Source organism: Coregonus clupeaformis, chromosome 7 (assembly GCF_020615455.1).
Source record: "Coregonus clupeaformis isolate EN_2021a chromosome 7, ASM2061545v1, whole genome shotgun sequence".
NCBI classification, from domain to species: Eukaryota; Metazoa; Chordata; class Actinopteri; order Salmoniformes; family Salmonidae; genus Coregonus; species Coregonus clupeaformis.
The window spans coordinates 12173180-12200006 of NC_059198.1; the positions used below are offsets into that span (position 1 = coordinate 12173180).

At 41.4% G+C, this 26827-nt stretch overlaps 1 protein-coding gene across 3 annotated transcripts in view; it reads right to left on the minus strand.

Annotated features, from left to right (window-relative positions):
* Positions 1-13307: 13307 nt before the first annotated feature.
* Positions 13308-26827, minus strand: part of LOC121569378 (amyloid beta (A4) precursor protein-binding, family B, member 1 interacting protein) — a 33275-nt gene continuing 19755 nt past the window's right edge. For all 3 annotated transcript variants that reach the window (XM_041880277.2, XM_045221169.1, XM_045221170.1), the window contains exons 6-13: positions 21845-22004; positions 19202-19323; positions 18206-18280; positions 17932-18075; positions 17191-17301; positions 15031-15129; positions 14790-14913; positions 13308-14595 (exon numbers count right to left, since the gene is read on the minus strand). In XM_041880277.2, the coding sequence (XP_041736211.2) occupies positions 13892-14595; positions 14790-14913; positions 15031-15129; positions 17191-17301; positions 17932-18075; positions 18206-18280; positions 19202-19323; positions 21845-22004 (1539 nt within the window). In that variant the 3' untranslated portion in view covers positions 13308-13891. The remainder of the gene's footprint in view (positions 14596-14789; positions 14914-15030; positions 15130-17190; positions 17302-17931; positions 18076-18205; positions 18281-19201; positions 19324-21844; positions 22005-26827) is intronic.

A 26827-nucleotide genomic window follows, 5' to 3' on the forward strand; every position in this document is an offset into this window, starting at 1 on the left:
TGTCTTCTACTAAACCAATACCAAAATAATCAGGTGGTTCTTCAAAGAAACAAAGCTTCAGATGTTATTGATCACGTGCTTTTGATAAAGTGATACAGGCATCGGCATCATGCTTCGAAGTACACTGCTTAGCGATTTGAACGCATGCCTTGGAGGAGCTCCGGTATCAAACGTAACATCACTAGCTAAAACTAGGCTCTCAAAATAAGGCCTCATGGAATACATATTGTGTTAAAGGATTTTATTTAATGATAACATATTCACTTAGGATCTCACGTGTCTGTTATTAACAAATACAGTCATGGGTGGTAACTCTACAATTAACTTGAAAGGCACTCTGGTAAATAGGCAAATAAGGTTTTACACTAAGCAGTGTGTTAATTTAACACTGAAAAGTTTGGACCCCTATAGACAATGGACCAGTGTTAAATGTAACATTCTCAGTGTTGATTTAACACTGGAGAATTTGCTGTGTACTTATGTGTGTATGTGCCCTGTATGTGTGTGTGAGAAAGAGAAAGAGACAGCTGATTCACCCCAGTACTTCTATGCCATGATATTACATTTGACTGGGTATTGTCTATTGAAGAAAACATTCAGAAATTCTTGTTGAACCTTAGTTTCACTGAAATCTAAAGAAGTAGATATCTTGGAGCCAGGGGCTCTATTTTCGGCTGGCATTAAGGCGGCGCTTGTGTCAAACACATGTTAGTTTGCAATTTCGTCATGTACAGTGGCTTGCGAAAGTATTCACCCCCCTTGGCATTTTTCCTATTTTGTTGCCTTACAACCTGGAATTAAAATGGATTTTTTGGGGGGGTTGTATCATTTGATTTACACAACACTTGTAAAGATGATAAATCTTTTTTTATTGTGAAACAAACAAGAAATAAGACAAAATAACTATTCACACCACAAAAGTCAATACTTTGTAGAGCCACCTTTTGCAGCAATTACAGCTGCAAGTCTCTTGGGGTATGTCTCTATAACCTTGGCACATCTAGCCACTGGGACTTTTGCCCATTCTTCAAGGCAAAACTGCTCCAGCTCCTTCAAGTTGGATGGGTTCTGCCTGTGTACAGCTATCTTTAAGTCAACCACAGATTCTCAATTGGATTGAGGTCTGGGCTTTGACTAGGCCATTTGAAGACATTTAAATATTTCCCCTTAAACCACTCAAGTGTTGCTTTAGCAGTATGCTTAGGGTCATTGTCCTGCTGGAAGGTGAACCTCCATCCCAGTCTCAAACCTCTGAAAGACTGAAACAAGTTTCCCTCAAGAATTTCCCTGTATTTAGCGCCCTCATTCCTTCAATTCTGACCAGTTTCCCAGTCCCTGCCGATGAAAAACATCCCCAAAACATGATGCTGCCGCCACCATGCTTCACTGTGGGGATGGTGTTCTCAGGGTGATGAGAGGTTTAGGGTTTGCGCCAGACATAGCGTTTTCCTTGATGGCCAAAAAGCTCAATTTTAGTCTCATCTGACCAAAGCATGTTTGAGGAGTCTCCCACATGCCTTTTGGCGAACACCAAATATGTTTGCTTATTTTTTTTTTTAAGCAATGGCTTTTTTCTGGCCACTCTTCTGTAAAGCCCAGCTCTGTGGTGTGTACGGCTTAAAGTGGTCCTATGGACAGATTCTCTAATCTCCGCTGTGGAGCTTTGCAGCTCCTTCAGGGTTATTACATTTACATTTTTAGTCATTTAGCAGACGCTCTTATCCAGAGCGACTTACAGTTAGTGAGTGTATACATTTTTATTTATTCTTTCATACTGGCCTCCCGTGGGAATCAAACCCACAACCCTGGCATTGCAAGCACCATGCTCTACCAACTGAGCTACAGGGAGTTATCTTTGGTCTCTTTGTTGCCTCTCTGATTAATGCCCTCCTTGCCTGGTCCGTGCTCCGTGGGATGTTTTATAACCCAACCCTGATCTGTACTTCTCCACAACTTTGTCCCTGACCTGTTTGGAGAGCTCCTTGGTCTTCATGGTGTCGCTTGCTTGGTGGTGCCCCTTGCTTAGTGGTGTTGCAGACTCTGGGGCCTTTCAGAACAGGTGTATATATACTGAGATCATGTAACACTTAGATTGCACACAGGTGGACTTTATTTAACTAATTATGTGACGTCTGAAGGTAATTGGTTGCACCGATCTTATTTAGGGGCCTCATAGCAAAGGGGGTGAAAACATATGCAAGCACCACTTTTCCGTTATTATTTTTTTAGAATTTTTTGAAACAAGTAATTTTTTTCATTTCACTTCACCATTTTGGACAATTTTGTGTATGTCCATTATATGAAATCCAAATAAAAATCAATTTAAATTACTGGTTGTAATGCACGCTTTTGCAAGGCGCTGTAAAAACTGTCTCACTGGCATTTTCCAGTCCAAACGCCAGGTTCGGCAATTTACCTGTCTTATCAGCTGGCTCAGATGGTCGGGGTGGATATATTTGAGGTGTGTCCTTAAAAACATGATCCAAAGTCCTAATATCAGGCAGCACTGATGGAGATATTTAAGACCGCCCAAAAGCTGGTTTTAGAGGTAAAGCAGTTGGTTATGGCATGCATTTTGACAGCGGAAATCTATCTAGCCGTGACACACACTGCCCGTATGCGCATGGAACGAGTAGCCCAATGTGCTTTTGGTGCCTGTATACTTTGTATTTAGAAACATAAAAAACTAATGTTTTATCCTATTTCGTTTAATTTGATTAAAAACCAAGCATAGCCTCCCCTCCTCTGAAGGCTTTTTTTTGTCTGCCCAATGCAATCGCGAAGTAGTCAAGACTGTCATTAAAGGGTTGAAGCAACCACTTATTTCGCCATGGAGCACGTTCTGATTGGCCAGTGAGGGCCCAAGCCTAGACACAACCACAACTTGTTTATTCATCAAAACCCAGCCCTTTTGCGCCAACGCCAGCAAATGCGGCGATAATTGTGATAGTGACAAATATTTGTGACACACCCCTGATCCTATAGCGTTACCGCCTGCGTTGGGTATGTTAAAATAGAGCCCCAGGTCGGTCTGTTAGGAACAGAATGATACCACAATAAGACTACAGTACATCAAAGGACTGAAGAGAGCTCAAGAGAGAGCCATTCCCCACTGATTAGCTAATGAATGCAAACCAGACATGCTTGTTTTGCCTCTGTCACATATTTTTTTACTCATTGACATGGAACATTCTCTGCTTGTTTTTGCTATTCTGTTTCAATAACAACCTTGTTGCTCTCTCTATCTCTGCATGACATTTAGACTCAGTAAATTCCACAGAAACCTTGTGGTACTCTATAAAACTGCTCTGAATATACTAACTCCTGCTTTCCTCTAAGGAGGTCATTATGGGTTGTATGTGTATCTAGGTTTGCATCCCAAATTGCACCCTATCTGCTATATAGTGCACCCGATGGGCCCTGGTCATAAGTAATGCACTATATAGGAAATAGGGTGCCATTTGGGACTTAACCACCTGATTGGTTTGGTATTGGTTTTGGTAGAAGACAAAAAGGCTACGCACGCGCTACAGTGTGTGGAACGTCATCTATAATAATTTGGCTGCTCTTAATTATTTTAAACAGCAGGTGCCACTAGTGTACACTGTGTTGATCAAAGCCTCGAGTAATGAACCTATTTTCTATACAAATAGTTGGAAAGCATCAATGCTTAAGGAAGCTTCGTTTCCCCATCACTACATTTTATAGTAACTTAAAGGCAGCAAGATGCCAGGAATAGAAGCTTTCTGATGATAGCTAAACTTGTACAAAATACCTCTTGGTTGACAGCAAGATGACCTTCCTGTCACACCATCAGGTCAATGGATGTGACAAAGATTGGTCACATTAAGTTGACAGTGTATTTAAAGCACACACTTCTTTCTCTTTCTCTCTCTCACGCTCTTTCTGTGAACAGTGAACCCGACATAGTCAGCATGGCTACGTCTTCCTCTGCCCTGTCAGACCACCTTCTGCCCCATCTGTACTGAGATCTCTCAGCTGCCAGCACATCTTCTGCAAGAGATGCCTTCAAGAGATCCCAGATGCTGGACTCCTCTAACACTGCCCTGAGTGTAGAGCTCCGGTCACAGACAGAAACTTCCAGATCAACAGACTGGCTACTGTGCCTGACTAGGAACATGGCGGACCAGTTGAAACTGGAGAAGAGCAGAAAAGAGAATACCAAAGCACAAAAGACTACAGATGAGAGAAAATATTATTGTCCTGAGCACGGAGAAGCAATGAGGCTGTTCTATGAGACAGACGGTAAGCTGGTCTGTATGGAGGGGAGAGACCACAGAGGACACACATTCAAACCTGTGAAAGAGGCACATCACAACCTAAAGACAGAAGTGAGTAAGCTGAGAAGTGTCTAGATATCTTATATGCACCAAGGGTCAGAATACCAATACAATGTCTGTAAAGATCCCAACAGCCTGTTAGGTTTTATTAACTGGGAAGGCATTGAGAAAAGTATTGCATGGAAACTCTATGAATTACAAACGTCTATGGAAACGTTTGTGGAAGATCCTATGGAAGAACTTGTACTCCCTCACAGTGACATTTCACTGCGGTCGTGGGTCGCACTGGGGTACAGATGTAAAAATCCATCCTAATCTGCCATTGGTACCCATTCAATTTAGCACAAGGTTGCCTTGTGAAATCTCTTTCATTCTCTTAAAGGTCCCGAACAGTCATTCTTATTCCCGTGCAAAATAACCTTTTGAGTGACTAAAATATCACCCATAATATTTGTTTTGGAAAGAAATGCTCAACATTTTAGAAAAAGTACATTTTCTCTCATGGCTAACTACCAGGAAGTTTGAAAAGACCGGCGGAGTGGGCAGCGATCTTATATTCATGAGCTCGCCTTGACTGACAGCTCTTTGAAATGCCTGTCAAGCAACTTGGATGCAGTAAGCAGTGTTGCAGTAAAATCATCTCAACAAATTTGGTCATACACAAAGCAACTTAAACATTGAAATTACATCAATGATGTCAAATTTTTTAAATATATATATATACATCTCCCATTTGGCATATCTGTTGTGATGTGGGTCACCGCAGCCCTGACGGATGTGTTGACTTGACAACTGCGTCGGAGTTCTGAATGACCCTTCCCCCTCTTTTGTTACATGCTGGCTGAAGACATTTACATTTTAGTCATTTAGCAGACGCTCTTATCCAGAGCGACTTACAGTTAGTGAGTGCATACATTATTTTTCATTTTTCATACTGGCCCCCTGTGTGAATCGAACCCACAACCCTGGCGTTGCAAACGCCATGCTCTACCAACTGAGCTATATCCCTGCCGGCCAATCCCTCCCCTACCCTGGACGACGCTGGGCCAATTGTGCGCCGCCCCATGGGTCTTCATGGGACCTAGCTAGCCAGTAACTAGCTAACACCAGACACAGATGAAAGGGGAAATATATAAGTATCTTTGCCATAGATGAATAGTGTAAACTTTTAATTATATTTGCTGAAACACTACAGTCAAATTTTGCCACCAGTAGAGTAGCTATTTAACTATATAAACCACGCCCCTCTGCAAACCCGCCTTCTGGTTACAAGATGGTACTTATTTAAATTAGGTAAGAGAATATTATGTCACCATTGGTTTATTAAAATGAGAGGTAGGGTGATGTCACCCTGTCCCCTTTAATGAATCCAAGTGTTTGACATGGGGGAGGGGACCAGTAACTTAATGATCAAACTTTATCGATGTAGAAGCAACAGTTATTTTCATACTTTGGTCATCATACTTTGATCTGGTTTCATCCAAATATCGTCCACTTTCATAAAAAACCCTTTAACCCTAAGAGCGCTAACAGGGGACAATTTTGACCCCAAGGGGTAAAAAATGTAATAATTTTTTTGTAACCTTCTGAAATTTTTTGACTTTGTCAAGCAACTAGTTACAGACAAAAAAAACTATTTATTATGATTTCTGTGTTAATATGGAGGAATAAAAAAGAATCTCTCTTGTATATACTAGTGGTGCGCTAGGCTTGGTTGAACTGCTTTCAATGGGGAAAGATTGGTGTGTACCCAATTTCTGTGATTTTCGTAGAAAACTCTACTTCTGGTGTGGACCTATGTAGCATGAGCCATCTTCAATTGACCCTTCGCTAAGCCACGCCCCAGGATTTGGGCCAACTTATTGCAGCGCTACATTGGATAGCAACTGTCATCGCTATATGCTATGAAAGAGATGCAGCATTTTCCAGGAAGTAGCCTTGTAGTTCTTTTTACTTTTGCAGATGTTTTGAATGGTCTTCAATGGGCAAAAATGTAGCGCAATGGCCTTCAGCGCACAAACATAATAAAAAGAATCTGGCAGAAGTAAATTCATCCAAAAGCACGAATATACGTAACTGTCTATATATCTTAAATCACCGCATTTTCTGAGATTTGATGACATAATCGTCAAGCCAATTCAAAAGATTAGGAGCCAGTACCTGGAAATATGATGTAGGACAACATCAGTGGCATAGTGTATGGTCTGACCAGCCTCGGACAAGCTCTAGTTTGAAACGCATGAAAACCAATGAGAGCATTCGGAGAAAAAAAAATCTTCAAAAAATACATTGTTTAAATGACTTAATAATTTAACCGTGCACCAGGGGTACTTGTAGCTGTGATTCCTAAAAGGCAACGCCTGTTGGAGTATTTTTCAAATCCGAAATTATACATTTGTTCCATTGTTTGCTAGCTGGTTAGCTAGATCTCACTGGCCACCATTGAAAACGCTGCTAATGGTAGCTAGCTAGCCAGTTAATATAACATATTTTCTCCAAATCTATGTTAGCTAGCTAAGTTGGCAATATTATGAATATAACTCTCATCTGCTGTCGACATCCGGATACGATTTGAGAGCACTTGTTAGCTCCAAAACCGCTTAGTAGCTTTGACAGTTCATTGAGCCATCCAGTGGCTAACCACATTAAAAACATAATTTTACCAGGTTCTCGTGAAGCAATTGTAGTCTGTGTTTGATTTAATTGTGTATTAAAAACACAGTTAGAGATCGTTGTGGGGGGGGGGTTCTACTGTAGTTTGAATGGGAATGGTGCTTCGCGGGAAAATGTTGTCTGAGGTTGTTGCAACACTAATGAGTGTGTGTAGACGATTAATATGGTTTCTAACATTTGAGAATACATTATTCCCTTTAACTCTACTATAATAGTCTATATGTTTGTCTTGATTGTTATTATTTGCTTTGTAGAGTTTTTTGTATCCAATAAAACAGCATGACTTCAAAACTATTTACAGTATATAAAACTACTAATGAGAAATTGTTGTCCTTGATGGGCTTTAAGTCTCTATTCTGTTCCCCACAGGCTATCTCAGTTTACACAGACTATTCCAACCTCTCTGTATTACTGAAACTAAATAGTTTTATATTCTACATTCCACACATATTTATCACATAATGACAATAATAAGGATGGCTTAGGTATGTCCTTCTAGCAAGGCTAGAAGGGACACTATTCCCATAGGGCTCTGGTTAAAAAGTAGTGCACTATAAAGAAAATAGGGTGCCATTTGGGACACATTTCCAACCTCCCTTAAATCAGTTCTACTGTTATTGTGAACAGGGCTCTGCTGGCCCCTAAAGATGGCCGCCAGGGGCTTTGGTTGTAATCACTAGATGTTGGCAATCACAGCCCAGGAATTTGGCATCTTTGTGATCTCTGGTGTTGCCATTGGTTAAGCACTCTGTATAGCAGCTGTCCCATGCAAGCAGAGACTAAAGCTGTGGCTGACCTTCACAATCACATGCACACATACACACACGCACGCACGCACACACGCAAACAAACACACACACACGCACTCACACAAACACACGTACAGTGAGGGAAAAAAGTATTTGATCCCCTGCTGATTTTGTACGTTTTCCCACTGACAAAGAAATGATCAGTCTATAATTTTAATGGTAGGTTTATTTAAACAGTGAGAGACAGAATAACAACAAAAAAATCCAGAAAAACGCATGTCAAAAATGTTATAAATTGATTTGCATTTTAATGAGGGAAATAAGTATTTGACCCCCTCTCAATCAGAAAGATTTCTGGCTCCCAGGTGTCTTTTATACAGGTAACGAGCTGAGATTAGGAGCACACTCTTAAAGGGAGTGCTCCTAATCTCAGCTTGTTACCTGTATAAAAGACACCTGTCCACAGAAGCAATCAATCAATCAGATTCCAAACTCTCCACCATGGCCAAGACCAAAGAGCTCTCCAAGGATGTCAGGGACAAGATTGTAGACCTACACAAGGCTGGAATAGGCTACAAGACCATCGCCAAGCAGTTTGGTGAGAAGGTGACAACAGTTGGTGCGATTATTCGCAAATGGAAGAAACACAAAAGTACTGTCAATCTCCCTCAGCCTGGGGCTCCATGCAAGATCTCACCTCGTGGAGATGCAATGATCATGAGAACGGTGAGGAATCAGCCCAGAACTACACGGGAGGATCTTGTCAATGATGGGACCATAGTCACCAAGAAAACAATTGGCAACACACTACGCCGTGAAGGACTGAAATCCTGCAGCACCCTCAAGGTCCCCCTGCTCAAGAAAGCACATATACAGGGCCGTCTGAAGTTTGCCAATGAACATCTGAATGATTCAGAGGAGAACTGGGTGAAAGTGTTGCGGTCAGATGAGACCAAAATCAAGCTTTTTGGCATCAACTCCACTCGCCATGTTTAGAGGAGGAGGAATGTTGCCTATGACCCCAAGAACACCATCCCCACCGTCAAACATGGAGGTGGAAACACACTTTTTCTGCAAAAGGACGATGGACAGGGCATGTATGGGTCGTGGATGGGTATTCCAGCATGACAATGACCCAAAACACACGGCCAAGGCAACAAAGGAGTGGCTCAAGAAGAAGCACATTAAGGTCCTGGAGTGGCCTAGCCAGTCTCCAGACCTTAATCCCATAGGAAATCTGTGGAGGGAGCTGAAGGTTAGAGTTGCCAAACGTCAGCCTCGAAACCTTAATGACTTGGAGAAGATCTGCAAAGAGGAGTGGAACAAAATCCCTCCTGAGATGTGTGCAATACCTGGTGGCCAACTACAAGAAACGTCTGACCTCTGTGATTGCCAACAAGGGTTTTGCCACAAAGTACTAAGTCATGTTTTGCAGAGGGGTCAAATACTTATTTCCCTCATTAAAATGCAAATCAATTTATAACATTTTTGACATGCGTTTTTCTGGATTTTGTTGTTGTTATTCTGTCTCTCACTGTTCAAATAAACCTACCATTAAAATTATAGACTGATCATGTCTTTGTCAGTGGGCAAACATGCAAAATCAGCAGGGGATCAAATACCTTTTTCCCTCACTGTACATGTACACATCATATACGTACACACACAGGATTTACAACACAAATATGGTCAGAAATCAAACCAAACATTGCTATAAAACATAAACAGTTGCAGTTGTATTACTTATTGATTAGATATACAGACAGACTAACTGTGACGTTATTGATTAAACAACATTCCCCACAGATTATGTCTAGTCCAGTGGAGGCTGCTGAGGGGAGAACGGCTCATAATAATGGCTGGAACGGAGCAAAAGGAATGGCATCAAACCATGTTTTTGATGTATTTGATACCATTCCACAGATTCCGCTCCAGCCATCAGCACGAGCCCATCCTCCCCAATTAAGGTGCGACCAACCTCCTGTGGTCTAGTCCTGCTTATACACCAAAAATGTATATCATCTACATATTCTATTATGCGTCCCAAATGGCACCTTATGGGCCCTGGTCAAAAGTCCTGAATCCATAGAGAATAGGGTGCTATTTGGAATGCACACTATATTATGATGTGCTAATGAGAGAACATGAAGGTGTCTCTGCTACCCACAGGCACTGATCTAGGATCAGTTTAGCCTCCCCAAATCTTTACAATGAGGGGAGAAAATACCAAACTGACCTAGGGGCATGTTCACCGTACTCCTTGGATCTCTCAATTCATCCTTCCTCGATTTATTTAATCCTCTCCTCGCCCTCTTCTCAAAACTTTGGACCTTCTCCTCCAATATGGTTGAGAAGGAGGGGAGGAGATAGGACGTGAGGAATCAAATTAATAAAAATGAGATTCACTCTAGGAGTAAATTCACCCTTCTCCTTATGGGTTGCTTCATTGATAAATGTGGTGGTTTTCACTATAAAGGAGGATATCTCCCCCTAGTGGTATGAACTAAAAGGCACATCTAATACTTTTAAATTGCACTTCTCCTGAATACCAGTACATGGCACTGTAACCCATTGATTAGTACAGGCCAGGTAGGCAAAAAGTAGGCTAACTGAAGATGAGGCTTATATTTGTGTGCAGTTATTTTTCTTACCCAGAGGATGGACCCAAGCCAAGACCCCACACTGTCACTTATTTAAGAGAGGTTGTGTTTTCAGTTGCAATTCTAGTAGGCTATTATGACATGCCTAAGTTATTATTGTCATTATGTCATATGATTTATATGTTCGGAATGTTGATGATAAAACTACTATGACTGCAATTTAGTATTGCAGACTGCTTTGAGTAGCCTGTGTTTGAGTAGGAGTGTAAACCATTGAGACTTTAGTAGCCTGTGTTTGAGTAGGAGTGTGTAGCCTGTGTTTGAGTATGTGGTCCTCTGTAGCTCAATTGGTAGCGCATGGCGCTTGTAACGCCAGAGTAGTGGGTTCGATCCCCGGGACCACCCATACGTAAAAATGTATGCACACATGACTGTAAGTCGCTTTGGATAGAAGCGTCTGCTAAATGGCATATTATTATTATATTATTAGGAGTGTAAACCATTTAGACTTTAGTAGTGTTTGAGTATGTCAACCGAAGATGGTAAGGTAAGATAAAGGAAAGAGAATAGAGATGCCGTACAACACAGTTTCAAAGTCAAGCTGTTTCATTGTGTTTGAGTATGTCAACAGCAGACAGTAAGGTAAGATAAAGGAAATAGTTTGTAAGTTACAGAATCTCGCTTTTTTCCTCACTCCTCCTGGCGATACAGCAGCTAAATGTGCCCTACATTTCTCCTACTTTTGTGACCAACACCTTCAAAAGCAAATACACGCTGCAAGGGGATAAGCGTGCCGACTTAGAGGAGAAGAGAGGGGAGAGAGAAAGAGAGAGGGGGGGAGAGAGAGAAAGAAACACACACAGAGAGACACATAGAGAGATAAGCGTGCCCACTTAGAGGAGAAGAGAGAGAGAGAGAGAGAGAGAGAGAGAGAGAGAGAGAGAGAGAGAGAGAGAGAGAGATGAGTGAGAGAAGGAGATTGTACTAATTGCAAACTGTCAGCTGGAGGATATCTTTTTCTGTTACCTTCACCCCAACGCCCACTCAGTTACTGTACTGAAGGTTGTACTGCATGGGTACATGCTGACAAGCCGCCATAAAAACATGTTTTCCCATGCTCTTCTGGGGAACAACAGGAGAATATTATAAAATAATCAATACATCATAGAAACTATAGTTCAGACAGGAAACGTCACATATTCGTTTAAGCATTTATTAGAAAAATATTACAATACATGCAATACATTAGTCCTGACGTTAAGCTTTGCTCCTTTGGGGTAGCTCACTGCTAGAGCAGAGCGTGCATCATGTTAAGATAATAATAATTACAGGCAGTGAGCAAGGTACACTGTACCAATCCCCCTGACCGAAACAAAAGCAGAGCCCAAACAGGTGGAGGGTGGGGTGGGGTGGGGGGTGGGAAAGCAGAAAATAGACATGCATGACGAGTAACACGTTTCAGGAATAGCATGTCACCAGAACACCAGCGCATAGCTTGCTTGTTAGATGCATTTGCAGGGTTTCAGATTAAATTGAGTCAATGCTGTATGTTGGTGACTCCAACTGCACACTGTATCCCATTTTCATGCACAGGTTATCCAGTTAACATTACATTATAACATCTCACAGATTCATTACCCTATGGTGTTTGATGATTGATTATTTGATTGTTTTTAAGGCCTCAGGCAGGGAAATGATTTTGATGAAGATTGTCAACTCAGGATGAAAAGTAAGCAATCACCAGATTGACCTGATATCAAGCTCCAGTCTTCTGAATATTATTATGACTGATTATTATTATTATAATGATGATGAGGATGATGATGCATTCCACTCCTACTGAATATATGTAAATGAAGGACAATGAGAAAAGAGGACCTTTGTAAATGATCATTTATGTTAATGTTATTTTTTTATGATTATGTTTTTAGCTTGGTAGAACAAATAAGCCACTTACAACTTCTTAAATATCATAACATTTCCTACAGAAATAGGAACTGGATGGCAGAGTCTGCAATACGGAAGGCTGAGGGGAATGAGTTCTCTGAGGTAACCCATTAACTACATTATAATACAGGTAGTATTGTACAGTACATTGTATTGTATTTGCTGTCAGCCATAGGAAATAGTGATTTAGACCACGAAAGCTATTTCCTGGGGACTGCAGATGAAAATGAGCTGCTAGCTAAATCTGGTGCAACGCATCATTTCTCAGTGTTCTGAGAATTTAGTTTTTGTTGTAAATTGTCTCTGTCTAAATAAACATAATAAATAATAATAATAATTTCAGAATGATGCAAACAGAGTCAAACGTAAAACATTTCTGTAGTACTTGATTCTGCCACTATTTTGCACTGGACTAAAACAGTATCTGCCATATTTAATTCAACCATAAGATAGTGACCTTTTCCATTAATTCACACAAAATTACCCAACTCAATCTTTACTTACTACGTACTCTGATCACTAGGTGAAGCTGCTGCAGCAGACACTGGTACAACCCTACCTCACACAGGACGTAGCAGAGGAGGCGGGGTATGCAGCACAACCCCCATGGTGGGCCCAGGGGTTAAAGGTCAGCTGTTCCTCCTGAGTGACGCCTCTGCCTCAATATGACGGGACTCATCGTGACATAATATTTGAAGTGTATTCAGGATCACAGTGTTTACTGCACTGCAACAAAAAAAATCTCTTCAACACCAGTTTCTACATTGTCCAGCATCTGTTGACTGCAGTTCACATCTACATAGCCATTATGATGGAATTAATCTGCAACTATACATTTAGTTCAGTACTTGCACATAAAAATGTTCACGCAACTGTTGGATGACCATGAACGTAAACCTGTTTGCTGATCTCATGTAATTCAAGATGAGAAAAGGCACAATCAGCTGCTGTTTTAGAAACACTGTGAGGTCATAATAAATGTGTGATGTCATAATAAATGTGTAATGAATGAAATTGGACAGAATGAGGACAGAAAATTAATTTGAAATATGGTATAATATATTTATTCAGACAAGAGCAGATTGGGAACACGTCTATTCTCGGAGTCAAATGATCTTGATGAGAAATGTGTATTTATACACTATTTACACATAACCCTCGGCCCAAATACAGAACTAGTTACAGTATGTACAGTACATGTACAATACAGTTCATGTCTCATAAAGTGATTGGATCAACTGCGACAAACATTGTCAGTAGATGACGGTTTTTGGCTTAAGATCAACCGCCAGATTTTCCTTGTCGGCCATCGGATTTGAACCGGCAACCCGCTTACTAACCTTGAGCCTCCTGCTGCTCCACAGTTGGTGATTAACATTAATATAAAGTGACCCCACTTTACACAGTAGTTGAATAAATCTCTTTGATGTAAAAAGCCTCTCCGTCTCACAAACAAATAACTTCCCAACTAATTTATCACTTACAGTATAGTAAACATAAAGTAGTTGCTGTTCTTAATCATATCTGCAATATTCTTTCCTTTAAAAGTCTGTATCAACTACTGTCACCGGTGGTTGATTTTCCTGAATGTAAGGGTTGAGTGTGTGGACCAATCCCCTGTTTACTGATTGCCACGTTTCTTAGCCATAGCCTTGGCTAGTTCTGACATGAAGTCCCCGCCCCCGGGCGCTGCTAGTGGTGGTGTAGTCCTCTTGGGTGGAGGGGGGCCTGTTTTCCTCACCGATGGGGTCGATCGGAACCCTGCTGGGGCAGAGGAAGGTGGGGGCGGAGGTGGAGGGGGGGGTGCTCCAGCCCCTATATAGGACTGGCGAGGCGGAGGTGCTGGTAAGGAACCCCTGTTGGTCACAGGGCAGAAGGTAGGATCAGGTGGTGGAGGTGGTAGGGGAAAACCTGGGTCCGGTGGTGGTGGGGGTAGGAAGCTGACTGGATGTGGAGGGGGTAACGAGCCGGCACCTGGACCGAATCCAAGAGCTGGAGGTGGGGGAGGGAGGAAGTCTGGAGGTAACTCTGGGCCGTCGTCCTGGGAGAGAGGTGGAGGTGGTGGAGGGAGGTTGTCCATGGATGTCGGTGATGGGGGGAATTTGGTGGGCAGGCTGGGTAGTTGTCGTGGGACAGAGGTTGATGGTGGGCTTCTCTTGGCAGCCAGGGGCGGTGGTGGTGGGGTCAGCACTGGGTCAGGGGGTGGCGGGGGGAGGATCTGTGTAGGTAACAGGGGTGGTGGTGGAGGGGGTGCATTGCCAACCTTGGCCACAGGTTCTGCAGGGGGCTGGGGAGCATGTCCATTGGCCTGACCAGAAGCTTTGGCTGGGAGAAGAGCAGAGAGAAAGAGACAAGCAAGGAATAAGATCTTTCATCTTATCAATACAGTCATTATTTGAAATTTGATTTGAAGAGTTCTTGATTTTGTATACTCAGTGTAGTAAAATAATGATGATCTATCCATTGATAATCTTTCTGCTCACAACTAATATCTACCAGCAGAAAGGGTGTCTACTAACCTTTGGTGGTAGGGGAAGGTGTTGACGGAGTGGACGTTGTAGTGCTGGTGCGGTTGGTCCACGCAGTGGTGACTGCAGCCTTCTTCATCGAAGTTTTGTAGTTTTCATACAGAGACTTCCCATACTGAGGGGACAAACACCAACCATTACAATACACACAAGACCACCAACTCTGTCTGCACAACCCATCACCGTTTATGTTTCTGCCTTAGATATACGCTGTCAAGCTGTCTGAGCTCACCTTTGCGATGCGTATTGCTGTCACCCAGAGAGTCATGGTCCAGGCATCATCACAGCACAGATATTTAATATACTGAGACTCTTTCTGGATCTGGGGGTGCTGTAGATAGGAATGGGGACACATCTTTAGGGTAGCGAATCAGTGAGACAAAAAGATTGCATCACATCCAATGTGTTCTTTTTGGTACCACTACCCTGTATGAGCTTGCAATTTATTTTTATTTTTTTTGGGGGGGGGAAGTGATTCCAGCCATAAGATCTCTAAAGTCCTCTAATGTAGATTGCATAAAAATATCAGATATCCACGCTAGCAGAATGAAGCGTTACAGCCTGATGACAGCGGTGGGATTTAAGAAAGTGAACTCCTCCTCCATATTGAATGCGTCATGGAAAAGCTGGTGATAATCAGACAGTCAGCACTCATGTGCCTCCCAAATAACATGGGAGACGTCCAACACTGAAATGTCCACCCGGCTGATGGAGTTATGGCACAGCATCCATCACAGAGGGTGGTAAAGGAGAGAACCGAGTCATACTTTCTCCCCTGGCCGTTGTTCAAACACAGCAGTTTGTATGAGATCATTGTCCATCTTTCATGAGCACATTAGCCATCTGAGAGAAAATGTCTTGACTTTGCTGTAGGGCCATTACCACACACTGATTGGCGTGATTCAGTGTTTTCCACTATGAAGCTGAAGGTGCCTGGTAGTGCCACTAGGGGGCACAGTCTGTCTAAAATTAAGCTTTGGCCAACTAGCCATGGCGGAGTTAGTCTCCATTAGTGCCTACAAAAAGATGCCATTACTATTGCTCTCTATAACATCTGAGTCCAAATGCCTAGCTCCATTTCACTCATTCAGCGGTGCATTATGAGCATTGATGACCCAATGCAGAGCTAGATATTAGAGACCTTGCTAAACCTTCCCAGGGTTCCAACCTGTCTGCTACATTGACTGAGTGAGATCATCTTCCTTCAGCCTCACTTCTTCAACCCTCTAGCCTTGAGGGGATATCTCTCAGTGAAATGTAATTCTGTCTCCTTGTCTCGCTAAGCTCTTTGGCTTTGATTCCCAACACCTCCTAGACCTAGAGAATAATGGTTGTTGCCAATTCAAGTGTTTCTGAAAGGAGGGAGGAAAATAAAGAGTAGTTTCAGATCCTTAAAAGACTATAACCACCAACCTACCAGGAACTCGTGTTCTGAGAAGAAGTGAGAATCTTATTAAAAGATACAACTTGAAACCGAGCCAACTGAAGAGAGCACACTATATTGCCTCAAGGAAAGGGTTTTCACCAAGACAAATACTGTACTATGACTAATGTGTTACAAACCAAATAACATTTTGTTGGCGAAGTTTACAGTGTTCCTCATTCCATTAATTTTATCTAACTCACTTGCAAATTAATTGGCCTGTAAAAATGGGGGACTTTTCACTTCCTGTTACTATATATTGAAGTTCGCAATTCCAGCGAGGCAGCTGTTGGGTTGACCACAGTACCAGTCTGTAGAGTGACAAAAATATACCAGAGTTATTTACAATTATAATAAACAAAACCCTCACTGTATGCTTATTTAATATGTACATGCATACTTACACTTGCAGCATGTGAGATACCTTTCCAAATAAAGCTATACTGTATAGAGACTATTACAGTAGCTCATAGTGGAAGAGTTAAGCTCGGTTTAAAGGAGCAATCTGCATTTCAAACAATAACAAAGAGTACACCCAGCCACTGTTTTGGTAAAAAGCTGTGGGATGGGGATGGAGAAATGTAACCACTCTCAAATTCATAGACAGAGCTGTGGATGCAAGGACTGACCATTGATATCAACATGAGAGATTTAACCATGTTTTGAGACTATACAGTGTTTGTTTACAATTACAATGTCTACAAACAAAGGAGTAACACAAGCTTATATTTTGGGTTCTGATGGGGTACAACAGTTGAACGAAGCTAATAAGGCATCTTTCAAGAATCAATGGTTATATATAATTCATTTAAAAGTAAAACAATTGATGTAGCAATCGAAGATAATATTGGGGAAGGAAGCGCTCATGTAGTTTCTCTCTTTATATACCTTTTACTAACTGTGACTTTTGAGCTGTGAGACTAAAATGGGGTCATCCTTCCAAAAAAGTGTTTTCAACTGTTCACTCACCTTCAGAACAAAACAGAAATCTGTTGGGGCCTTGTATTTGTTTTTGAAGTCTTTGCCATAGTAGACATTTACATTGTCGAACTGGACGAAACACACCAGGTCACGAGATGTCTGTGGAAAAAAGGTAGTCAAACTTGAATCTTGAATGACAGCATTGTGTTCAAACACTATAGCCTAACTTAAAAAATGTATCACTTAATCAATGCCTTGAAACAAGAACCAGTAGCCACTGTAGCCTTGGGTTGACTTACAGTAGCACCTTCACCCATCGTCAGTAGAGTTGAGTAAAATCTCAACACCATAAAGACATAATCTATGAATGGCGTGTTTATGAATAACTGTTACCACAAGATGAAAGATGTAAGTGAATATAGGTTGCCAGTGGGTGCAAATAATCCAGTTGTATTTTTAGAGCGGCTTGAACGGAATAAGGGGTTGATAAAGCAAAAAGTATTTAGCACTATAACGTTGTAGTCCAAGAGTAAAGAACCTCCCAGCCATTTCATTAAGGTCTCAGTTGACATTGAGACCATTTTTGCAGACATCTTTTTTCTCTTACCTTTTGTTGTTGTTGCGGGAAAGGGGTTACTTTTGATCACATAGCAACTCTGTATGTATGTTGGGTTAGCTGGGAGTGTACTGTGTTCTGTTCACACTAAACTGAAACTGACTGGGCCATATAGCCAGTGGATGTGTTTTCTTTATCTGGGTTGTAGCCCAAGTCCCTTTTTGACCTCTGACCTTGCTCTTCCCTTTGGGTACATAATAAATTCCAGAGGCCCGCAGCAGGAAGAGGCGCTGTTTCCACGACTTCTTGCCATCCTCCCTGAGATAGAGCACCCCCTCTAAGTCAGGCACGATGATGGAGGTCCCACAGAAGTTCTCCTGTGTGGGGAGGAGGCAGGAAGGGAATAAGAAGTCACAGAAAGGTCACATCATTGGAAACTGTCACTCAACATGAAGTCTCACATCTTTTCAATGGTCTAGTCTACATGGTGGAGTTTGTGTGACTTACCTCCACAAGTAACTCCTTGTCTCTGTCTTTCATGTCTTTGAGAGTTTTCTTGTCCTTCTTCCACTGATAAAAGTTCTATAGTGAGAAAAATATTAGCTTTACTATGCCAGTTAAAATAAGTCAAAACTTTAGGGTCGTAATAAGTGGTCACACTGCACCAATCCGTTGATTCAACCTTTATATTTTTTGGTGTTCTTCGGAGGACCAATGTAACTTTGTTTTACATTTTTGTTTTTACAGCTTTTTTGTTACAAATACATTTTACAAAAAAATGTCATACATTTATCTTAACTGATGTGAAGAGTTCGGATTGCAATAGTAGCCATGCTATTCAAGAGGGGTTTAAGTGAAATTATATTTTCTTAGGATTGATCAAATCTTGTTGGATTCACAAGGATTTACACAGTAATCATGTTTCTATGGAAGAATAAAATCACTTTTGGAAATAATTGTAAGAATACACAAAGCAGTATTTTGGAAATGAGACAATCCCTCACATATTTTTCCATACACTTCAGGCCTGCATATGATACCACAGCCTCTCGCTGCCAACAGCCAAAATGCATTAATACTTAGAGATTACAAAGGGCTCTGTTGGAACAATAAACATTGTTTCAACATTATTAAATTGCCTTGTTTTTCACTGGCTGACATTTTGTTTGATGCATCACTGTGAAGATGACATAAAGGGGTCTGTTTTGAAAGGATATCTCATGATTGAGCAAACATTTGAAAGTAACCAGAGTTGAAATAATGAAGAGATTGATTTGCAAAAACAGAGGGAGGCCAAGAAAAATGGCCTGCTGAGTATTGAGCTGTCAGGATATCATGAGCAGACCACCTCACACTATTTGAAATCAGGGCAGTCGGCAAAACGTTTTTAAATTCTTCTTACGGAACAGACACTGCTGATGATAACTATGCAGGATGTGTATTTTTAATATGTTTAAACTTAGAAAGTGATTGCAGTTTGAAGAAGCAATGTGAAAAACTCACCTGAGGGTTTTTGAAGAATTCATATTTGTCTGATCTCTCTTGGAAGAGAACTTTGTTTTCACTGTCCCTTGTCCATGCAGATAGTGGGTCTACTAGGTTCTCATGGTCTTCAAAACCCCTTTCTGTCAAGACAAAAGCACACAGAGCTCACACAATAATCTGTTATTAATCTATTATAATATGTTATTCTGTTAGTCCTTGGAAAATAATATATCATGGGTCAGTCAAATAATGATAAGATGGAGCCTTTGGCCTACTAAAATGTAAAGTTTACTTATTTTGTATGAGATTATTGATAATTTGATCAATACAATATTATTATTGCAACACCTTTTTTCACAGAAAAATATGCTGTAGAATATAATGGTGACCCTCACCCTGATAAAATATCAAACACAGCTATGAAAATTTACACTCTTCATTGCATACATTAATTTAGTTTTGTAAGGTACTGTTATTTTTCGAAACAATTCTAGCATATCACCAAATATAGTTTACGGACCAATGTATAGAAGCACATTGTCACGCCCTGGCTCTGGGGACTCTTATATGTTGAGCCAGGGTGTTAGTTTATATGTGTAGTGTCTATGTTTTGTTTTCTATGTGTTCTTTTCTAGATCGTGTGTTTCTGTGTTGGCCGGGGTGGTTCCCAATCGGAGGCAGCTGTGTCTTGTTGTCTCTGATTGGGAACCATACTTAGGCAGCCTGTTGTGCACTTGTCATTTGTGGGATCTTGTTCCGTGTAGGTTTGTGTTTATGACCGAGGACTTCACGTTTCGTTTTGTTGTTTTGTTGCTGTGTGTAAGTACTCAATAAAAGATGTACGCATTTCACGCTGCGCCTTGGTCCAATCATTACGACGATCGTGACACACATGGACACACAAGGTTTGAAGTAGATTTCACTACCATACAATTCTCCATTTACAGTTCTATGCAGAATGGTATTGCGCTTAAAATGGGCCCAACAAAAGACAAGCTTACGGATTTAAAGTGGCATTAAAACTTTAAAACACATGAACTATTAAGAGATCTTTCCGCTTCTTCCCACCACGTTGCCCACCCACACTCTGGTGTTCCATCATGTCTGGGTGTTTCACTGTAGTTTCACCATGTTTCTCAATGACAGGCTACTAGTCCTAATTAAAACAGAGATAGGCATTAAGCATTAGCCAATAGCTTCCAGGGCTGTTGTCTGTGGCCAGGCCTATTACTGCCATTAAATGGATGGTGAGAGCGTGAAACTTTGCTCCTAAAGAGTTTTATAGGGAGTCATTACGAGTTAAAAGCCCTTTGAACTACATTACTGTAACTGCATGGTATGTTGCAGTGCAGGATGCTGTATATGGTGAACACATGGATGTCTCACGGAAATGCAAGTAAATGGCACTTTAATTTAAGGGGGTGAACTTCAGCTTTTATTTTACAATGCCAAAACACAGGTAAGCTAGTAGTGTACATGAATCCCCTCTCAAACATTTTACAACTTTCCAGAACATTTGCGCCATGTAACATGTACAGTAAAACATTACGTTCACAAGGACATTTTTAGGACACAGATCAAAATCTATTTAATTTCCAATCAATCAAATATGTTTTGAGGTTTTATAGAAGCGGACATACTGTATGCCTTCAAACAAAAAGCAGTTTTGTGGTGAGTGATGCGTGTCTGTGTCACAGACAGGAGTGTAGCATTGAACATACAGTCATATCATCAGTACTTCTGGTTTGGTCAAGAGTAACAGATCAACCTCCTCTCATGGAATATAGTCTTAAAGGCTGACATGTGGTGGTCAAAAATGTCATGCGGGTGAGGTGGCAGACATTGGTCTTCAAATAGCCCTCATGACTAAAAAATTTACCAACTGTTGACCAAGGGGATGTTCCTTTTTCCTCTCATCTACATTTGGGTTTACAAGACATGCAAATGCACCACTGTACTCAAATTGCAATAACAGGAATTTTAAAGATTATCATAAAGTCAAGTTGTGCTCTGCCATTATAGAATATGGGCAATGGTTTGAAAGTGTGTCTTGACTCTCCATAAACTGAATGCAATTACAGGAATTAGCTTAGTGTTATAGGAGACCAGAAAGGATTAAAGATGATCAGAAAGGGTATTACATGAGGTAAATCATGATTTGCATGTTTTTCCTAAAAGGAGGGCTTCTCCAGAGCAAACCAAAGACATGGTAATGGCTGACTGAACAAACATGTTGCCTATAAAGTCCAACAGTAGCTGAGGTAGAGAGATGTAGGATTGAGGTCATGAGGAATATATTTCCGCATAACAGGGAAGATGACTGACAGTGCCTGATGTAGTAAATTGAACCCACTTGCCCGGTGTGTGTATGTGTGTGTGTGTGTTTGTGTTTGTGTGTGTGTGTGTGTGTGTGTGTGTGTGTGTATGCATGCGTGTGCGTGTGTGTCTGAAAATGGTGGGTTACATCAATGCCTCATTGTGTGCTCACCGCAGCAAGGCTGTCATCGTGCCAATGAAAACACAGTCCATCATCTGGACCTGAATGAAATCCCACCCGGTATGCATGGTATAGAGTGAGTGCATTGAAACCATGGAACAGTATATATTGTGTGTGTGTGCGTGCATGCGTGGGTGTGTGTTTGGCGAGGGGATCAGGCTCACCAAGCTGCAGCTCGGGGTTGGTCTCAGACAGGCTCCAGTCCACGTTGCAGTCACAGTGGGTCTTCTCAAACAGGTTGTCCAGAACATCCCTCACTGTCTGTCTCTCATCCACCATCAGTGTCTTGGAGCTACCGTCATTCATCACAACTTTCACCACCAGCTGCATGGAGATAAGACATTTACAGAAATAAACATTTAAATATTGGTGGCATTGGAAAGTATGTATTGTGTACTAAATCCTAGTAATACTTGTAATGACAGTAGGACACTGTCCAGGTTGCCGTTTTATGTTTTATTTATGTGTTACGAACAGATGTGAGCTTTTTATAATCATGAGTCATGACACCTGCCGTAGCCTATTCATGACAGCTCATAACAAATTACTTCTCACTAGCATGATAAAGCTGTACATGGACAGTGCATGGGTAAAACAGTTGATAGCTGCATATTCCTCTGCATATAGCTTCATGATTCTTTCATGAACGGTTATGCAGAACTTATGCTAGGTGTCATTTCATAGGCTGTAATGTACAGTATATGACAGCTTTATTGCCCAGAGTGTGTTTCCAGTATGATGTTAATTTACATTTTAGTCATTTAGCAGACGCTCTTATCCAGAGCGACTTACAGTTAGTGCATACAATTTTTCATACTGGCCCCCCGTGGGAATCGAACCCACAACCCTGGCGTTGCAAACGCCATGCTCTACCAACTGAGCTACATCCCTGCCGGCCATTCCCTCCGCTACCCTGGACCAATTGTGCGCCGCCCCATGGGTCTCCCGGTCGCGGTCGGCCGTGACAGAGCCTGGATTCGAACCAGGATCTCTAGTGGCACAGCTAGCACTGCGATGCAGTGCCTTAGACCACTGTGCCACTCGGGAGAACAGTACAGGTGTGGATGGAAAGATGTCATAAAACAGATACCTTGATTCCATCTGACCGTTGTATAACAGTCCTCAAAGAGCTATCCGCTACCGCTAGCATTGGCGCTAGCTGAGCAGTCATAGGGGAGCATTGAATGATCATTAGCCTCTATGGAGCTATGGCAGTCGTGGTCTGGCTATCGCCCCATAAATAAAGCCCAAATAAACTGGGATTAAGCTCATACTTCCTGGCTCATGTGGCCTTGAACTTCCCCTTTGTCTGGCAACAGATCCCGATTTAGGAAGCAGAGGAGCTTCGCAAACCATCCAGAGGTCAGCCAAGTTGTGTCATAAAAATGTGTCTTTCAAAGATGATAGAGGATGTTCCGTTTTAGATCAGGTTTTTTCCCAGCTCCTATGAAGAACAATGGATGGATGTGCACCACATGGTCAAGTAGTGTGTGTAACGGATCACTTCTTGAATTTGAACTAGGTGTCTTCAAACGAGTGGATTCACAAAAGAAATGTGCTCAATCTGGAACCTCCACTTTAATCTTTAGAACACGTAAAGGAAAAGGCCTCAGTGGCGTTTGACACACAGAGAACAAAACCGCAGACCACTGAGAAATGAAACCTCTGTCTATCTCTCTGGTCAGGACAGGTGTTTCTATGAAACCGGCCAGAGAAGGCAGAGAGTCTGTTTCCTGAACATTCATTAGTGTCATTTTATATTATCATTAGGCACATAGGGCTACATGACTGCAATGTTACCTAATCTAGTTACCTTACACACTGCTTCAGGCATTTAAAAAAAGTGCATTTAACCTTTATTTTGACAGGGAGTCATGCTGAGACCAAGGTCTCTTTTACAGATGAGCTTTGTAATTACAAGAATATACACATCAATATAATATAAAAACAAAACAGAGATATAAAACACAGTCATGGAAAACAAACACATTCTTCGTTAAAAAGGCCCGCGAGATGATTTTGAAAAAAATAAATAATAATAATAATAATTTTGTAAAGTATAAAAATGCGCTGCAATTTTTCAATAAAATAAACTGCTGTTCCAATTGCGTCCACTGGATGGCGCAATAGCAATTGTGTTAAGCAAGCAAACTGTTTATACCGGGGCAGAGCAAGTAGGTCAAGCACGTGCAGCCAATGAGCTACTTTGTTTTGCCCGCGATATTTATTACGGCTTCTACTTTTAACATTATGTGCTTTGGCACCCTCATTGCCCCAATATGTCTCTGTCAAAAAAGAGAAAAGTGGACGCAGAGTGTAGAGTGTTCCAAGAAAAATTGTCATCCTATTTATTCACTGAATTGAATGGGAAAGCTGTATGTTTGGTGTGTTCAGAGCATGTTGCAGTGCTGAAAGAATATAACCTTCGTCGCCACTATGTGAGTCTTCATGCCGACAAATATGACAACTTTCAAGGACAGCGGAGATGAGAGAAGGTGAATGAACTGTTGGCGGGTCTGAAGAAACAGCAGTCTGTGTTTACTCACAGCCGAGACATCAGTGACGCTGCAGTGAAAGCTAGCTACCTCATTGCTAATGAAATCGCAGTGGCTTCAAAACCATTTAGTGAGGGTGAATTTGTAAAAACATGCATGATGAAGGCAGCGGAGATTGTGTGCCCTGAAAAGCGGCAGGCTTTTGCAAATATCAGCCTGACAAGAAACACAGTTGCAGACAGGATTTCCGATCTTTCAGTGGATTTGGACAGCCAGTTGAAGCAAAAAGTAAAGTCATTTATTGCGTTTTCGGTTGCAATTGATGAAAGCACGGACATTACAGATGTTGCACAACTGGCCATTTTCATCCGCGGAGTTGATGACACATTGACCGTCACCGAGGAGTTCGTGGAGTTGGTGCCGATGACAGATACAACGACAGCAGCTGATATTTTTACCGCACTCGCCGGCACGCTGGACAGGGTCGGAGTGGACTGGTCCCGCGCTGTCAGCCTGGCTACAGATGGTGCGCCCTCAATGATCGGGAAAAAAGCAGGCGTTGTGACAAAGTTCAGAGAGAAAGTGCAATCTGCAAATGGAGGACGTGATTTTTTGACTTTTCACTGTATTTTGCACCAGGAGGCTTTGTGTTGCAAGTCATTAAAGATGGATAACGTCATGAAGGTGGTCATCCAAACTGTTAATTTCATCCGATCCAGAAGCCTGAATCACCGTCAGTTTGACACATCTTCTCAGAGAGAAAGACCACATCTATGGCCTGCCATACCACACTGAGGTAAGATGGTTAAGCCGAGGTGCTGTGCTGAGGCGTTTCTTTGATTTACGAGAAGAAATTGAACAGTTCATGGAAAAGGGCAAACCAGTGTTAGAATTTCATTCCGCAGAATGGATGCAGGACCTTGCATTTATGGTGGATGTTACAGAGCACCTGAATAACTTGAACAAACAGCTGCAAGGGCGCAACAAAGTTGTCACGCAGTATTATGACAGCATACGTTCTTTCAAGTTGAAGCTGTCATTGTGGGAGACGCAACTTGCCGGTGGTGATGCAGCTCACTTCCCCTGTCTGAAAAATGTGTGCGCGACCCAACATGTGGCAGACATGAAGCGGTTCAAAGATAAAATAACGGGACTGTTACGGGAGTTTGAGCAACGCTTTCAGATTTATGTTTATATGTTTTTATGTTGATGTGCTGTTGTTTTTAATTGATTTTATTTTATTTGTATATTTAACCTATTCTTGACTCTGTGGTTCTTGCACTTGTTTGGGGAACAGGATTTCATTATTTTTATCTACATTTCTGCCTGAGAAATGACACCCTGATATAGTTCTGTGATCTGTGATATACTTCTGTGAATCACTGAGGCATTGTGTGTTTGTGTGTTCTTTGTCCTCAGAACTTTCAAATAACTTTAGGTGTTTTATGATTAATAGTGATGTTGTGCTTTTGGACACTGTCCTCAGGCTCCAGCTTTATGTTTATATGTTTTTATGTTGATGTGCTATTGTTTTTAATTGATTTTATTTTATTTGTATATTTAACCTATTCTTGACTCTGTGGTTCTTGCACTTGTTTGGGGAACAGAATTTCATTCTTTTTATCTACATTTCTGCCTGAGAAATGACACCCTGATATAGTTCTGTGATCTGTGAAACAGTTCTGCTAATCACTGAGGCATTGTGTGTTTGTGTGTTCTTTTTCTTTAGAATTTTCAAATAAACTTGACGTGTTTTATGATTAATAGTGATGTTGTGCTTGTACTATTTTGGACACACTGTCCTCAGGCTCCAGCTTTATGTTGAATGTTGATCGTATTAAAACAAAGAAAACAATCTGAAGTTGTTGTTTTTAAGTTATATAGACCATGATTTTTCCGGTCCGGCCCACTTGGGAATAGATTTTCCTCCATGTGGCCCCTGAGCTAAAATGAGTTTGACACCCCTGCCCTAGAGGCAACAATTCATCCAATTTTAGAGAGTTTTAGAGATTATTCCACAAGTAAGGTGCAAAAAAACTAAAAGCTGATTTACCTAACTCTGTAGAAACCGAAGGAATTTCCAGGGTTAGCCATCCCTGAGACCGGGTATGGTAACTTGCACGTCTAAAGCAGGAGTTTTTATGAAATAGCTTTATAAACAAAAAGAGAGCAACGCATCAATCTACGAGACTTCAAAGAGGGCCAACCTACTTTCTGATACAGAATGCAGTGATGTGTACTGAACCTATTGCCCGTAATAAAGCGCAGCGTGCTGTAATAAACTGCATCCAATGGTTTCAGTGTATTGGTAGCTGCATTCATATATAGATGGTGTCGCCATAGTCTGGAACCGGCAGGAATGTTGACTGAATTATCTGCTTTCTGTTATTTAGCGAGAGGCATGACCTATTTCTAAAGACGAAGCCCATTTTTATTCTAAGCTTCTTAACTAACTTATATATGCCTTTTCGTCAGTCCAGATACCCAGATATTTACAGTGTCTTCAGAAAGTATTCACACCCCATATTTTGTTGTGTTACAAAGTGGGATTAAAATTGATTTGTAATTTGTTGTCAACAATCTACAGACAATACTAATATATCTTGATTACATACAGTTGGAAGTTTACATACACTTAGGTTGGAGTCATTA